At 41.1% G+C, this 17,366-nt stretch overlaps 1 protein-coding gene across 16 annotated transcripts in view; it reads right to left on the bottom strand.

Moving 5' to 3' along the window:
- WDR93 (WD repeat domain 93) overlaps positions 1–17,366 on the bottom strand; it is a 50,596-nt gene that overhangs the window by 33,022 nt on the left and 208 nt on the right. For 6 of the 16 annotated variants that reach the window (XM_055098969.2, XM_055098970.2, XM_055098977.2 and 3 more), the window contains exons 2-5: positions 9,154–9,496; positions 8,056–8,248; positions 5,588–5,652; positions 4,769–4,864 (exon numbers count right to left, since the gene is read on the bottom strand). In XM_055098969.2, the coding sequence (XP_054954944.2) occupies positions 4,769–4,864; positions 5,588–5,652; positions 8,056–8,248; positions 9,154–9,456 (657 nt within the window). In that variant the 5' untranslated portion in view covers positions 9,457–9,496. Of the gene's footprint in view, positions 1–4,768; positions 4,865–5,587; positions 5,653–8,055; positions 8,249–9,153; positions 9,524–17,366 lie in introns of all 16 variants that reach the window. The other 10 variants (XM_055098972.2, XM_055098974.2, XM_055098980.2 and 7 more) reach the window with 3 other exon arrangements.

The raw sequence follows: 17,366 nt of genomic DNA, 5'->3' as shown, positions 1-17,366 counted from the left end.
TTCTTCTATAAGGAAGATCTTTCCATCATCAACTATTTTGTTGCCTTGAAATTGGTTGCCCATATGAAAAAGTCAGAATAAAAGCTTGATTCTTTCCCTTATCAGTTTTCAGAATACTGAGTTTCTGAAACTTCCCTCACAACTTCCAAAGTTGTGACAATAAAGTGTTTAAAATATATTATCATGAATTAATGGATTTTAAATATTTTTGTGTGTTTTAATCCACCAACAGTACTTTTTTTGTAACATCCCTGATAATTTGAATATCATAGTTATGCTGGTCTCATAAAATGAGTTGCGGGACATTCCCAGTATTTTTTTTTTCTTAGGAGAGTTTATTTAAAGATAAAATTTAAATATAGGTAAAGGCACAGGTATTAAATGCATAACTTGATGAGTTTTGACAAACTTATACGTCCATGTAACTAATCTCTCTGTCTTTGGTGAGAAGGGGCCCTGGAGAATTGTGGTGTAGGATTGTGTCACTGGTCCACCTTGTTCTCCTGCACCCTGGTTATCAGTACCTCCATCACTTCTCCCTGCACAGGACGGCTGCAATAGTGTGGGCACCTGGCTGTCACAGCCACAATAGTGGTGCACCACAATAATGTGGGTACCCACAGGGTCGCCACAGGCTAACTAACACCCAGTCAAGGTATAGGACGTTACCATTATCCTAGAAAGTTACCGTATGCCTGTTTGAGCCAACTACACCCAGTCAAGGTATAGGACGTTACCATTATCCTAGAAAGTTACCGTATGCCTGTTTGAGCCAACTACACTTCCATATGCAACCAATGTTCTGCTTTCCATCACTAACACAGATAAATTTTGCCTGTTCTTAAGTTTCATATAATTTCATAATTAGAACCTACTCTTTTGTGTCTGGCTTCTGTCGTTCAACTTGATGTTTTTGAGTTTCATCTGCTGTGTTGTAATCATCAGTTGTTTATTATTTATTATTGCCGATTAGTGTTCCATTGACTTAGTCTACCACAAATTTTTATTTGTTCTCTGATTATGTTTTTTTGTTTTCATTTTTGTTTTTGTTTTGAGACGGAGTCTCACTCTGTTGTCCAAGCTGGAGTGCAGTGGTGCGATCTCCGCTCACTGCAATCTCCGCCTCCTGGGTTCAAGCAATTCTCCTGCCTCAGCCTCCCAAGTAGCTGGGACTACAGGCGTGTGCCACCACACCCGGCTAATTTTTTGTATTTTTAGTAGAGACAGGGTTTCACCGTGTTGGCCAGGATGGTCTTGTTCTACTGACCTCGTGATCCGCCCGCCTCAGCCTCCCACAGTACTGGGATTACAGGCAGGAGCCACTGTACCCGGCCTTGATTATTTTTTTTTTTATTACAAATACAGCTGCTATGAACATCTTGTACAAATCTTTTTGTGAACAAATGTTTTCATTTCTTTTGGGTAAATACCTAAAAATGGGCTTGATGTATCATAGGTTTAACTTTGTAAGAAACTACCTCACCTGTAATCTCAGCACTTTGGGAGGCCAAGGTGGGAAGACTGCTTGGGTCCAGGAGTTCAAGACCAGTCTGGGCAACATGGTGAAACACTGTCTCCTTTTGTAAATGTCAGTTTAAGTCTTTTGCCTATTTTTTATTGGGTTGTCTTTTTATTACTGATTTGGAGTTCTTTATATATTCTGGATACAAATACTTTGAAGGATATATAAATATATATAAAGTATATATATATAAAACAGGTATTTTCTCCCAGTCTTTGGCTTGTTTTTACATTTTCTTATTATATTTATTATTTAAGGCCTTTATTAGCAGTTTGCAGTTTGGCTTTTTAAAAACCAGATGCTGCACTGATAATGCAATTAGTTCTAGTTATCTGGTTAACAGGCAAAAAATAAATAAATAAATCACCCCCACCCTGCCCAGCCTCAGGATCCAAGGCATTCTCAGCTGGTGGATCCCTTGCTTTTGTCTCTGCCACAGTGGAGTTTAGGATTTTCTGGACATCTACATCTGTAACTGAAGTTGCAGTTGCTGACCTTGTGTCTCATCTTGATTTTCCTTCTCCTCTTCATTGCTGACCTCTCTGTCTTTGGTGAGAAGGGGCCCTGGAGAATTGTGGTGTAGGATTGTGTCACTGGTCCACCTTGTTCTCCTGCACCCTGGCTATCAGTACCTCCATCACTTCTCCCTGCACAGGACGGCTGCAATAGTGTGGGCACCTGGCTGTCACAGCCACAATAGTGGTGCACCACAATAATGTGGGTACCCACAGGGTCGCCACAGGCTAGAAGCCCATGCCTGGGCCAGCTGTTGAGCCTGGCCTTCAGGAACACTCTCTGACCTTTGGTCATTTCCTCACTCTCACTGTTCTGATAATTCGGCTGGTGAGTGAGTGGAGGACTGGCCCTACAATGCGGACAGCATTCATAATGGTTAGTCTGCTGCAGATCTACTTGCCTTGCATAGGAATGCAATTAGGGCCTGTAACATTTGCGACCTCCATACCCTTCAATAACCTCAAACTCCATCTACTACACTGGGAAAGCACTTCCTGGGGTTATTCTTTTATGACTGTCTGTGTCCAAATACACCTCCTTGATGTCCTTTCTGTGGATGAAAACATATCCATTCCTGACATTGAATCATCTGTTTCTGAAATTTTCATTGCAATGACCCTCTTGTCCTAGCCACCCTAGCAACCACTTCTTGTGGTGCACATGTGGGCACTGCTGAGGACTGGCAGCTGCTGGGTCTCAGCCTCCTTGCTCAGGGTAGTGGTGATGGTGACTAGGGCCAGCTGCGACAACTGTAGCTCCTCCAGGGTGTGACTGTCACTAGGACGGGTGGAGGTGGGGCTGTTCAGGGCTCTCTGGGGTCCGCTCTCTGCTCCTGCTACTGACTGAACTCTAATAGCATCTTTCGATGAGCAGAAATTTGAAATTTTTTAACAGCTTTATTAGAGGTATCATGACATAATAGCATGTTTGAAGTGTACAATTAGATAAGTTTTGACATATGTGTACCTCTTGAAACCAACACCACAATCAAGACAGTGAACATATCCATCACCTCCAAATGTTTCCTCCTGCCTCTGTGTTGTGTTGCCCCAGGCAACAACAGATCTGTTTTCCATCACTAGGTTAGTTTGCATTTTCTACAGTTTTATAAAAATGGAACCATACAGTTATGTATTTTTTATGACTTCTTTCACTTAACATAATTATTTTGAAACTTATACATGTTATATGCATTAATAGTTCACTCCTTTTTATTGAATAGTATATCCCATTGTATGGATACACCACAATTACTTATCCATTCACCTGTTGATGGACATTTGGATGGTTTCCAGTTTTTGGCTATTACAAATAAAGCTGCTATGAACATTCACGTACAAGCCTTGGTATGGGCATACACTTTCATTTCTCCTGGATAAATACTTAGGAGTGGAATGGCTGGATCACATGGTAAGTACATGTTTAACTTTTGAAGAAACTGCCAAAGTGGTTGTACTATTATACTTTACCACCAGCAGTGCATAGGAAGAGTTCCAATTGTTGCATATCTTTGCCAACACTTGGTATGGTGTTTTTATTTATTTTTTTATTTTCCTTTTTTTGTTTGTTTATTTTTTGTGTGTGTGTGTCTGTGTCTCTGTGTGTATCTGTGTGTTTTGAAACAGTCTTGCTCTGTCACCCAGGCTGGAGTGTAGTAGTGTAATCTCAGCTCACGTCAACCTCTGCCTCCTGGGTTCAAGTGATTCTCCTGTCTCAGCCTCCTGAGTAGCTGGGATATAGGCGCCTGCCACCATGCTCAACTAATTTTTGTATTTTTAGTAGAGATGGGGTTTCACCATGTTGGCCAGGGTGGTCTCAAACTCCTGGCCTTAAATGATCCACCTGCCTGCCTCCCAAAGGGCTGGGATTACAGGCATGAGCCAGCGTGCCTGGCCTATTTTTGGTGAGTGTTTTTAATTTGAGGATTCTAATACATGTGTAACTATATCTCATTGTGATTTTAATTTCCACCTCCCTAATGACTAATGATCTTGAGCATCTTATTTGCCTTCCATACATCTTCTTTGGTGACCCCTTCTTTTCAAATCCTTTGCCCATTAAAAAAAAGTTACATCTTTCCTTGTTTTGAGAGTTCTTTATATATTCCGGTTACAAGTCCCTTATCACATATGTAATTTGCAATGAATTCTCCCAGTCTATGGGTTGTCTTTTCATTCCATTAACAATATCTTTTACAGAAGTTTTTAATTTAGATAAAGTCCAGTTTATCTTTTCTTTTATGGATCATGCTTTTGGTATTGTGGCTAAAATATCTTTGCCTAACCCAGGATCACTTTCTCCTATGTTTCAGCCTAGAAGTTTTATAGTTTTAGGTTTTACATACAGGTATATGATCCATTTTGAGTTACTTTTTGTATATGGTGTGAGGAATGAAGTCCAATATTAATATTTTCTTTTATGATTCGTGCTTTTCATTGTCCTAAGAAATCTCTGCCTGCCCCAAGGTAGCAAAAAAATTCCTCTGTGGTTTTTTTTTCCAAGAAGAAATGTTTTTAGCCTTTACATTTAGATCTAAAATCTCTATCAAATTAATTTTTATATATGGTGTGAAGTAGAGTTGAGGTTCATTTTTCCATATTTGTTTTTCCAGTGTTTTAGCATTATTTGTTGAAAATACTCTCTTTTGGCCCCCACTGAATTGCCTTGGTGCCCATCAATAGTATTTCTTAGAAGACAAATTATAATAAAAAAATCTACTATGACTCATACCTGTAATCCCAGTACTTTGGGAGGCTGAGGCAGGAGGATCACCTGAGGCCAGGAGTTCATGACCAGGCTGGGCAACAACATGGCAAGACCCTGTCTCTATTTAAGAAAAAAAAAAAAAACCTTACTCTGAGCAATACCCTCTCTTTCGGGAATTCATTGATTTGAAAAATACTTTCTGAGAACTTACAGTATTGTAGGCAATGATCTGGGAAAAGGGGATTCAAAAGGTAAATAAGACAGGTCCTCTTCCCTCAGGAGAAGCAGTCACATGAACAAACTAGGGTAGAGGGTGTGGGAAACACTGTGGTAGAAACTGTGTTCTCTTTGTCAGTGGCACAAAGCAGGGAGAGATCAGCTCCTCTTGGGTATGTAAGGGAAAGTATCTTAGAGGAGATATTTGAGCTGGTCTTGAAGAATGGGGGAAATTTTGGTAGGGAGACAAGGCAGGCAGGGAGACAAGGAGAGCATTTGAAGCAGAAGGAACAGCATGGGCAAGGGAAGGGGAATGTGAAACAGCCCAGGATATTTAGGGACTTTTAAGTACTTATTAGATATGTTGGTCTGATTCTCAAAAGAAAAATCTGGAGTTCCTTTGCTAATTTTCATTTCTTGACAACAGGGTAACTAAATCCAAGGAATTCAGCATGTACCCTTTGATGGTGGCAGATCTTTTAATTGGATATTTTGGAGGAGGCTCTCTGGCCATGGAGGTCTCTATTTCTTTCTAATCTAGGCCAGCTATCATTGCTTCCATATTAAAAATAAACTTAATTTGCTACAGCTTTTGGCCCAGCTAATGGTGAAAGAATAGGAACTCACCACTTCATTGATGGCTTTGACTAGGTAAAGACCTTCCTTATAAAAATAAAAGAGTCTAATGATACCTGAAACAGAAAAATAAGTGAGAATGTTAAGACAGACAATTGAGCTGAAGAGAAATTGGAAATTTTATATTGGACTTTGTGAACTTACCATCATGAGCTCGCTCATTCTTAGGCCTCCTTCCCAGCCCCTCCACTGCCTATGCTGTTCTTGGTCTCCCTGCCTTCCTCCACCCCTCTTGAATGTTCGGGTTGTTTTCCTTCCTGGGTCCTCTCCACCTACCCTGGCTCCACCGGCATCTCCCAGACGTCTCCTGTAAGACATGGGCTGCATCCATCCACTGGTTGATTCCTATCTGCCTGATTGAGCACACCATCCCTTACTGCTTCACACCATTATCCAACTGTTTCCTGCAAATGTATTGTATTCCTCTTGAGAATTCATAGATTCTTTGAGGGAAAGATCATAGCTCACTGTTCCATGTGTCTTGCCTCTCAATCCCAACAAGCTCCTCGTGCAGTTAATTTTGTTGAATTAATAAGTAAATATGTTAATCTAATTCTCATTTAACCTAATGGCTCCAGTATACAACCATCACCCACGATGAATTCTTACCTCTTTCTTGAGGTGCCTCCCACATACTTATGACTTGCCTCTCTATACTATAATATAACCTTGTAAAGGCATCTGGCCCACTGTGGGTAAACGTCTAACTCAACCCAGTACAGATTCATGGGATATCTGATTCATGCCAACAAATGTGCTAGGGACACCAAGACAGTCTACCTTCAGATTCATCATATTCAGGGTTACACAGACTTGAAACCAACTAGTATAATGTAGTGTGATACATATGATCCTATCTTTACACTAAACTCCTTCTGAGTATCAACATTCCCACAGAGGTATCCCTAGATGCCTCAAGTCTGCACATGTTCAAATGGAATTCTTCAACTCACAGAACCCTGAAATCTTATTTTCCCATAACTGTTATCAAGAAATGACATCATCATCCACCCAGTATTCTAAGGCACAAAGGGGGAGGCATTCTCCTTCATTGCCCCCCAGGCACACTTTCCCACTACTTGACCCATATGCATATTCCATCATTCCCTAAGTTTTTCCATTAAACATTCCTTTCATTTTTTAGGCTTTTTATTTTGAACTAATTTTAGACTTATAAAAAAGTTACAAAAATAGTACAGAGTTTCTTTGTATCCCTTGTCTTGCTTCCCCTAATGTTAACATCTTACATAACCATAGTACACTTTTTCTTTTCTTTTTTTTTGAGATGGAGTCTCATTCTCTCACCCATGCTGGAGTGCAATGGTGCGATCTCAGCTCACTGTAATCTCCGCCTCCTGGGTTCAAGCAATTCTCCTTCCTCAGCCTCCCGAGCACCTGGGTGCCCACCACGCCTGGCTAATTTTTTTTTTTGTATTTTTTGTAAAGACGGGGTTTCACCATGTTGGCCAGGCTGGTGTCAAACTCCTGACCTCAAGTGATCCACCTGCCTGGGCTTCCCAAAGTGCTGGGATTACAGGCATGAGCCACCACGCCTGGCCTTTCTTTCCATTTTAACAGCCCCTGTCTTGGTTCAGATGTTCAGAATTTTCTCTCCTTAATGACTGCATAGTTTTTCTGCCTCTCATTTTGCCTTTTTCAAACTCCTGCTAGAGTGCCCTTCTTAAATGCCAGTCTGGTCAGGTCACTCTCCTGCAGAAAGTTCTTCAGTGTGCCTGTGCTGGTTGAGCAGAGCCTGAGGTCTAGAGAGATGCATGCCTTCACAGATGATCTCCAAGTGAGCAGGCACTTTCCGCTCTGCCTGCCACAATATGACACAGCCACCTCACTCACTTCCAGCCAATGCTGACATTTGCCTTCTCATCCTCCACAAAATAGGAAAGCTCCTCAAATCCAGAGGTAACAGTCTGTTTCACCCAAACATAAGGACAGGCTAGAGGGAGCCTAGCTTTTGGGGGGCAACCAAGAGTAACAGCTCACCTATCTAGGACACTGTCTACAGTTTTCGATACCATACTCCTCATGGAGGCCTGGTTCATCCTCAGGCTGAGGGAAAAAGAGCAAGCTCTGGTTTGTATGAGAGGACTGCTGAGTGCTGGAAGGGTGTGGACTCTAGGGCCATACTGCCTGGTTTGAAGCCTGACTTTCCATGTTACCTCAAATAAGTTATTTAGCTTCCATAAGTCAGTTGCCTCTTCTGAACAGGAATAAAAAATTTTACTTCCCCCCTAAGGCTGCCATGAGGATTAAATGGGCTAGCACATGTGAAATGGTACAACAGTACCTGACCCACCATACCTGTTCTGTACATATAGTTACTATTACATGACCGGGGAGAAGTCTCCATGCCTGGCCCCACCAATACCTCAAAAGGAGATTAAATTGACAACAGTCTACAGGTACCTGTAAATGAGACTAAAAAGGAAGATGAAGAACAATACCCATTTCATCCACAGGAGCAATAAGTATTTCATTCCCCAAATCTGTGGCCCAGATGGAAGTGACATCAACCTTAAGCTTCTCCCACGCATATATTTGTTTAGCACTGTACAGATTATAAATTGAGAATCCTTTGGCTCCTCCAATAAACACATAGTCTTGGGAAACAGCCATACAATTTGGCATTTTGTTGAGCTGGGAAAACAAAGAAAAAATATTATTTTCAGTTGTCACTGTCTTCAAATATTATGAGTTAGCTTCTCAGAGACATTCAGGGGCCCTTCCTAGATAATAATAACATTTCCTGGCTGGACGCAGTGGCTAACGCCTGTAATCCCAGCACTTTGGGAGGCCGAGGTGGGCAGATCACATGAGGTCAAGGGTTCGAGACTAGCCTGGCCAACATGGTGAAACCCCATCTCTACTAAAAATATAAAAATTATCCGGGCATGGTGGCATATCCCTGTAATCCCAGCTACTTGGGAGGCTGAGGCAGGAGAATGCTTGAACCTGGGAGGCGGAGGTTACAGTGAGCCGAGATCACACCATTGCACTCCAGCCTGGGCAACAAGAGCGAAACTCCATCTCAAAAAAAAAAAAAAACCCCAAAAAACAACATTCCCAAACATAGTGCTCATCTAAAACTCTTGCCTAAGCATCAAGAAATTCATAGTATTTCACTGTTAGGGCAAAGAGAATAGAGAAAACAAATAAGTTGAGAACAAATGCATATTCGCAACACTAGGCATGACCACAGGCCCTGTACTTTATTCAGCTAGTGCACTGTGGGAGGAATGGTAGCCAAGGCACTAGCAGATCCTCAGCCATCCAGCAAGAGAGTAGATTAATACATTAAGAAGATTTTTCAGTAACAACCACTGAATATAAAGGGATAGTATTCAATTAACCAGAACACCCCATATTTCCCCAGGCAATTACCAGATCATTTTAATCAACATCAGCATGCTTCTAATCTTTCAAAAATGCACTGACTTATTGAATGCAGCTTTCTAGTAGGAATTCCTTCCTGGATCAGGGGATTTCATTTATTAACACTCAACTGAGAAACAGGGGCTCCTGGTCAACTGCTTACTCCATACCTGGATTTCTCCAAGTGGAGGGTAGACGGTGGGCTGGATCTGGCTGCTCTCAGCTTCCCTCAGTGCGTTCCTCTCTTCAATAATTTCCCAAGACTGCTCAAACAGAAGGTTTACCAGCTTGTTGATCATTCGATAAGGCTGAGGCAAGGAATCCAGCTCCTCATCTGGATCCACGAGGACATGATCCTGTTCATCGTCTTTAGGCCAGTCCTTCTCTGTTGGGGGTGGCAACTCCAATGGTCCCTTTCGTGTACCAATGGGGCGCTTTATCTTCTGGGTCTGACTTCCTCTTGGGAATGACATCACAGAAGGTGGCACTGGGAACCTCTATGAAACTGAAAAGCTGATAAGAGAAGTAAACAAAGGAATTCTGGAAGAAAGGAAGCAATGAGAAGATAGCACACCATCCTTTTCTAGCACAATAGCCTATAGGGACTGCTTATTCCACAGACTGGCATTTTCCTTAATTACCAGAGGACTATCACCACATTCTTAGGATATGCTCTTCATATTAGTAAGGACATTAGAGGAGGCAGGTATTTTCCAGGCCAACCCTAGATGATGTGTACTAAGAAGGAAAGAGGAATTTTATACCCTTGTTGATAGGAGGGCAGATGTCTTTCTGTCCCAAATACAATTCACCCTCTCCCTACAACTTATGCCTTCTCCTCATTCTCTCTCTGCAGATGGCTGTGCCCAAGCCAGGTGGGCAGTGAGCCACGACTCTCCTCCCTTTCTTTCCTTTACCCCCCATCAGATGCAGTTCAAGCACTCCCAATCCCGACTGTCTGATTTGTTCCCTTTTCTCCTTTCCCACTGCTGCTGCCCAGAAGTTCTGCAGACACAGTGCTCAGGGCCCATGAGATTTTTCAAGAGCCTCCAGAAATGTTTGAGACATTAAAAAAAGAATTGACCAAAATAAGACCCATAAACTTCCACTTCTATCTGTGCCACAGATTTGAGGAATGAAATACTTATTGCTCCTGTGGATGATAATTAAATATTTACAAAAATATTTACAATTTATTAGCTCCACTCTATGTGTGTGTGTGTGTGTGTGTATACACACACATATATATGCATACATCAACTTATAAATATATAAAGTCTGTATATGTATACAAATAAAGTTCATGTCTACAAGAAGAGAACAAGTAATCTTTACTTCAGAAAATTCAAAATTGTAGGGCCTGTGGGGTGGTTCATGCCCATAATCCCAGCACTTCAGGAGGCCAAGGTGGGAGGATTGCTTGAGGCCAGGAGTTTGAGACTAGCTTGGGCAACATAGCAAGATCCCATCTATACAAAAAATTTAAAAATTAGCTGGGCATGGCGGTATGCATCTGTAGCTACTTGGGAGGGTGGGGTGGGAGAACTTCTTGAGCCCAGGAGTTTGAGGTTGCAGTGAGCTAAGATTGTGCCACTGCATTCTACCCTAGATGACAGAGTGAGACCTTGCCTCAAAAAAAAAAAAAAAAAAAACCCTCAATATTGTGTACATTATGAAAAGGCTTTCATATGTTACAGTTTTTAAAAAAATATTTAATGTAGAACATGAGATAAATTTTAAGGTGCTTAATATATAGTGGAGTAGGGTCTTGGACTGTGTGAGTGCCTAGGGTCCATGAAGTCTCGTAAAAGCCCTGCTGCCACTGTCATCTTTTCTTACCGGCTGGAGTACATCTGTGATGCTTTCAATGTGTGAGTATGAGGACACTAGCTGACACTGGGGAAAGAACCACCTGAAGTAATTAGTGGGGAGAGTAAGCTGAGCTCACAGAGGGCCAAGAATAATGCCTGTTTCCACCGGCAAGACTGGAAAGCCTCATAATTCACAGGGATTATGCAGAGTACTCCAAAATATCTTGCCTCGGTCGTGGGAAAAATTAGCCCTAGAATAAATGCTCCTCTGTTGTCACCCATCAAATCTGAGAAGTTAGATAATCAAACTATTTCTAAGTAACATACTGCATCCCAGAACAAAGCTCAAGAATATTTAGAGGAATGTAAAAATATCCAGCATTCAATGGAGTAAAATTCCCAATGTCTAGGATCCAATAAAGAAATTACTTGGACTATAGAAAGGCAAGAAAATATAAGCCATAATAAAGAGAAAAATTGATCAACTAAAGCTGAACCAGAGTCAATAAAGATATTAGAATTAGCAGACAAAACAGTTATAACTTTTTCCACACAGTTATAAAGCTGTAACTGTTGTATCTATATCTTTCTAAATCTATGTTGAGCTTTTAGAGACACAGCTACAAGGTCTGAGATGAAAACTACATCAGATTAGATTAACATGAAGATTTCAGAAGAAAAATTAGATGGCCAGAAGAAAAGATTAGTGAACTTGAAGACACAGCAATAGAAACAAAATGAAACAAAGGAATAAAAAAGACTGAAAAAAAGAGAAGAACTGAGGTGTGAGATCATTTGAAGTGGCCTGATACAAGTGTGACTGAAATCCCCAAAAGAGAGAAGAAACAGAAAAAAATTTTGTAGAAATAATGAACAAAAATTTTCTAAATTTGATTAAAACTATAAACCCACAGATTTGAGAAGAAAAACTATATAAAATTATGGATAAAGACAGAATTTGAAAGCAGCCAGAAGAAGAAAGGCATCCCATGTACAGAGGAACAAAGTAAAAAATAACAGCAGACTTATTGAAGGAAACCATGCAAGTGAGAAACAGTGAAGCAACATCTTGAAAGTAGTGAAAGAAAAAAACTTGTCACTCTGGTATTCTATATCCAGAAAACATATTTTTCGGAAAATTAAAGTGAAATAAAGCCTTTTTAGACATACAAAAATTGAAAGAATTCATCATCAACAAGCTAGCATTAAAATAAATAACGTAAAAGAAAGGCTTTTAGGCTAAAGGAAAAGGATCAGGGTATAGTAGCTCCCAGAACTTTGGGAGGCTGAGGTGGGAGGATCACTTGAGCCCTAAAGTTCAAGACCATCCTGAGCAACAAAAGGAGACCTTTATTCTACAAAAAAAAATTTTTTTAATTAGCCAGGCATGGTGGCATGTGCTTGGAGGATCACTTGAGCCCGAGAGGTCAAGGCTGCAGTGAGCCATGATGGTGTCACTGCACTCCAGCCTGGGTGACAGATATCCTGTTTCAAACTAATTAATTAAATAAATAAAATAAAATGATATCAGGTGGAAACAGAAATTTACATAAAGAAGTGAAAAACACTGGATGCATTAGGCAAATTAAAATATTTTTCTTATTATTTGAATCTCTTTAAAAGATATTTAAAATGCTTAAACAAAAAAATAAAAATGTAGTGTAGGATTAATAACATATGTAAAGAAAAATGTATGACAATAATAGTACAAGGGCTAGGAGGGGAGAAATGGAAGTATACCAATATCACTTGAAGGTAGGCTATGCTAGGTTAAAGATGCATACTCTAAACCCTAAATTAACCACTAAGGAAATAAAACAAAGAGTTCCAGCCAACAAAAGCAATAAAACACATGAAAATACTCAATTTAGATACTTAATTTAAAAAAGCAAAAAGAGGAAAAAGGGAACAAGGAACAGACGGGACAAACAATAGCAAAATCTAACCATATCAATAATCACATCAAATGTAAACACTCCAATCAAATGATAGAAGTTGTCAGAATAGATAAGACTCAATATATGCTGTGCACAAAAACCCCACTTAAATATTAAGACACAAATACGCCAAAACTAAAAGGGTGAACAAAGGTATACTATGCTAACACTAATCAGAAGAAAGCTAGAGTGACTACATTAATATCAGACACAGTATATTTCAGAGCAAAGAATATTACCTGCGATAAAGAAGTTCATTTAATAGTGATAAAGGTGGGCCAGGCGCAGTGGTTCATGCCTATAATCCCAGCACTTTGGGAGGCTGAGGCGGGCGGATCACGAGGTCAGATGATCGAGACCATCCTGGCTAACACGGTGAAACCCTGTCTCTACTAAAATTACAAAAAAAAAATCAGCCGGGCATGGTGGTAGGCGCCTGAAGTCCCAGCTACTTGGGAGGCTGAGGCAGGAGAATGGCGTGAACCCAGGAGGCGGAGCTTGCAGTGAGCCGAGATTGCACCACTGCACTCCAGCCTGGGCGACAGAGAGAGACTCCGTCTCAAAAAAAAAAAAAAAAAAAAATTATAAAGGTGTCAATTGATCAAGTGGGTATAAAAGTCCTAAATGTTTATGCACCTAATAACAGAGCTTCAAAATACACAAAGTAAAAATGGATAGAATTTAATGAGAAACAGGAAGATCCACAATTACAGTCAGAGATTTCAATACCCTCTTCTCAATAAATTATAGAACACATAAACAGAAAAATCTGTGAGGATACAGAAAACTTCAATAACGCTATTAAGTAATTTTTTCCAATTGACAGTTACAGAATGCTCTACCCAAAACAGCAGATTGCAAATTATTTTTAAGTGCACATGAAACATTTACCAAGACAAACCATATTCCAGTCCATAAACCAACTCTTACTAAGTTTAAAAGAACTTAAATAATACAAAGTATGTTCTCTGACTGCAACAGAATTATTTTAGAAATCAATAACAGAAATTTCGATGGTTCAATGTATACAAGACCTCAAAATATTAGGAAACTAACATGCTTCTTAATAACCCATGGATCACTTTTAATAGTTTTAATGCTCCTAGGGTAGATACTCAGGAATGGGATTGCTGGGGCATATGGTAAATATATGTTTAAAATATTTTACATACATATTAGAATGGCTAAAATAAAAAGTAGTGCCAGGTGTGGCAGCTCATGCCTGTAATCCAAGCACTTTGGGAGGCCAAGGTGGGAAGATTGCTTGAGGCCAGGAGTCTGACACCAGTCTAAGCAACACAGTGAGACCCCATCTCTACAAGGAATTTTAAAAAACCACTGGGGTGGGGGTGGCGTGTACCTCAGTCCCAGGTGAGGTAGGAGAATTGCTTGAGCCAGGGAGGTCAAGGCTGTAGTGAGCTGTGATCATGCCACTGCACTACAGCCTGAGTAACAGAGTGAGACTTTGTCTCTAAAACAAACAAACAAACAAACAAACAAACAAACTGACAATACTAAGCACTGGTGAAGATGCAGAGCAACTGGACTCCCATACATTGCTGTTGAAAATGCTGAACAGGACAGCCACTCTGAGAAAGGATTTGAGAGTGTCTTATAAAGTTAAACATATATTTACCATATGACCCAGCAATCCCATTCCTGAGTATCTACCCTAGGAGTATTAAAACTAACCTATCATCCGAGCACTTTGGGAGGCCAAGGCAGGCAGATTGCTTGAGCCCCGGAGTTCAAGACCAACCTGGGCAAAATGGCAAAACCTCATCTACACAAAAAATACAAAAATTAGCTGGGTGTGGTGATGTGCACCTGTAGTCCTAGCTACTCGGGAGGCTGAGGTGGGAGGATTGCTTTAGCCAGGGAGGTCGAGGCTGCAGTGAGCCACGATCACACCACTGTACTCCAGCCTACGTGACAGAGTGAGGCCCTGTCTCAAACAAAAACAACAACCACCACCACCACCACCACCAATGTAAGTTCACAAAAAAACCTCTACACAAATGTTTATGACAGCTCTACTTATAATTGTCAAAAATGGGAAACAATCCAAATGTCCTTCAACAGGTTTATCAATGGATAAACAAACTGTGGTATATCCACATAATAGAATACTAATCAGTAATAAAAAGCAAAAAACTATTGATCCACACAACAACATGGATGAATCTCAAAGACATTATGATGAGTGAAAGAAAACAGTCTCAAAATTTATATGCAGTCCAATTCGATTTATACAGCATTCTCAAAAATGCAAACTGAGTAATGGGGAACAGATCAGTGTTTGTCAAGAGGTATAAGCATTGTCAGTGGTAATACAAAATAGGATAGCCACTTTGGAAAACAGTTTGGCAGTTTCTTACAAAGTTAAACATACCATATGTTTCAGCAATCACATTCCTGCGTATTACAGTAGGAAAATTAAAACTTATGTTTCACATCAAAATCTGCACTTAAATATTTATAGCAGCTTTATTTATAATGGCTTCAAATTAGAGACAACACAAATGTACTTCAGTGGGTGAATGAATTATAATACATTCATATTGTGGAATAAAAAATTACAAACTACTGATGTGCACAACATAGATAATCTCAAATGCATTATGCTACGTAAAATGAATCAGAAAAGAAAAGAAAACGCTACATACTATATGATTCAATTTATCTGATATTGTGAAAAAGGCAGAATTGTAGGTATAAAAAACAGATGAGGCCAGGCGTGTTGGCTCACACATGTAATCCCAGAACTTTGGGAGCTCGAGGTAGGTGGATCACCTGAGGTCAGGAGTTCCAGACCAGCCTGACCAGCATGGTGAAACACCATCTCTACTAAACATATAAAAAATCAGCCATGCGTGGTGGCGCATGCCTGTAATCCCAGCTCAGGAGGCTGAAGCAGGAGAATCGCTTGAACCCGGGAGACGAAGGGTGCAGTGAGCTGAGATTGCGCCATTGCACTCCAGCCTGGGCAATAAGAGCAAAACTCTGTCTCAAAAACAAAAACAAAAAACAGATGATACACATCTGTGTTTAGAAGCACCCTGTGCTCACCTCTATCATCTAACATATCTCTGTGTTGTACTTATCAGTTTACTGTATTCCTTGTTAACCTATTACCCTACGACTAGAGTTTAGCACAGTGGTTGGTATATGACCAGGACTCAATAAATTCTTATTGCTTGCAGAATTGCCCTGACCTGGGCCATGTACTTAGAGAAAACTTCTGGCTCTCTTCGAGGCTCTTTCCTCTACAAAAAATGAGTAACCCATGGGGCCAAGGAGATATGCTCACCCAAAGCCTAGTTTCCCTCTTCTGGAGTCTAGACCATGTTCAGGGTACCAATACCCCTGGAATTTACTGCCCAAATGACACCATGGCCTGCATGAGCCCTTCTCAGCTTTCACCTGAGGGCAGACTCAGCTGCTAATGTGAGCACTCCTCGATCTGAAAAGGTGGCAAAGGCATGGCTGCTTGCAGAGGTATGGGCAGACGTTGGATGTGGCTTGGAGTATCAGGATGGTCTACAAGGCTCCTGGCAGGGAATGTAGGTGGGCACCAGAAACCAGAAAAGAAAGGGAAGTGGGAAAAGACTGGGGGCCATTTCTCCCCACACTGCCATATTCCAGCTGTGTTTCCAGGTAGTCTAAGGAGTCTAGGGATTCTGAAGATGAACCTGGCCTTCTACATCATTATGAGGGTTTATTTGTCAATGTAGGAAAACAGACTATATTTTACTTAACAATTTGTTGCTTGATTTATAACTAAAATACTTAAACATACGGTATGCTGGACTCCATTTGTACTCTTACCCAGGGCCTGCAAATGTTAGGAGCTGGCCTGACCAAGGGAATAAAGATTACGGAAATGTTCACCTTATTTTATTTTATTTTTTTGAGACAGCGTCTCGCTCTGTCGCCGAGGCTGGAAAGCAGTGGCACAATCTCGGCTCACTGCCACCTCCGCCTCCTGGGTTCCAGCGATTCTCCTGCCTCAGCCTCCCGAGTAGCTGGGATTACAGGGGCCCGCCACCACGCCCGGCTACTTTTTTTGTATTTTTAGTAGAGACGGGGTTTCACCCTGTTGGCCAGGCTGGTCTCCCAACTCCTGACCGCAGGTGATCCGCCCACCTCGGCTCCCAAAGTGTTGGGATTACAGGCGTAAGCCACAGCGCCGGCCGACCTTATTTTGTGGTTATAGAGGGTACATTTTATAAAATTACTGCCACGGAGTGGGTAAGGCTCCTTTTCTTCAAGCCGCACAGAACGAATGTTCAGCGGTGCAATTTCATTGCAATCTATTTTTGCTTCACTTTGCTCATAATGACTCTTTTAGGATTTCCTCAGGTAACAATCTTCTTTCAATGTTCAATAATCCGAGCAGAACATTTTCTCACTTCATCCGCCTCCCATGCCAGGTTCACACTGTGAATTGGCTTATCTCTGCCCTAACCACTTCCTTCACCAGACATAGAGCTGGTGTAGCTCAAGGGAAAGAGGCACGGCGCTGGGAAATGATTAGGCCCCACCGTCCCAAGCAAGAGCTCAGGGGAGTTCTGAGGCTGGAGAGACCATTCGGGATTTCACCCCGGGTTCCTGAGAACCTGAGATCTGCGGGGA

Source organism: Pan paniscus, chromosome 16 (assembly GCF_029289425.2).
Source record: "Pan paniscus chromosome 16, NHGRI_mPanPan1-v2.0_pri, whole genome shotgun sequence".
Taxonomy (NCBI): domain Eukaryota; kingdom Metazoa; phylum Chordata; class Mammalia; order Primates; family Hominidae; genus Pan; species Pan paniscus.
This window is presented reverse-complemented; position numbering and strand designations above follow the sequence as displayed.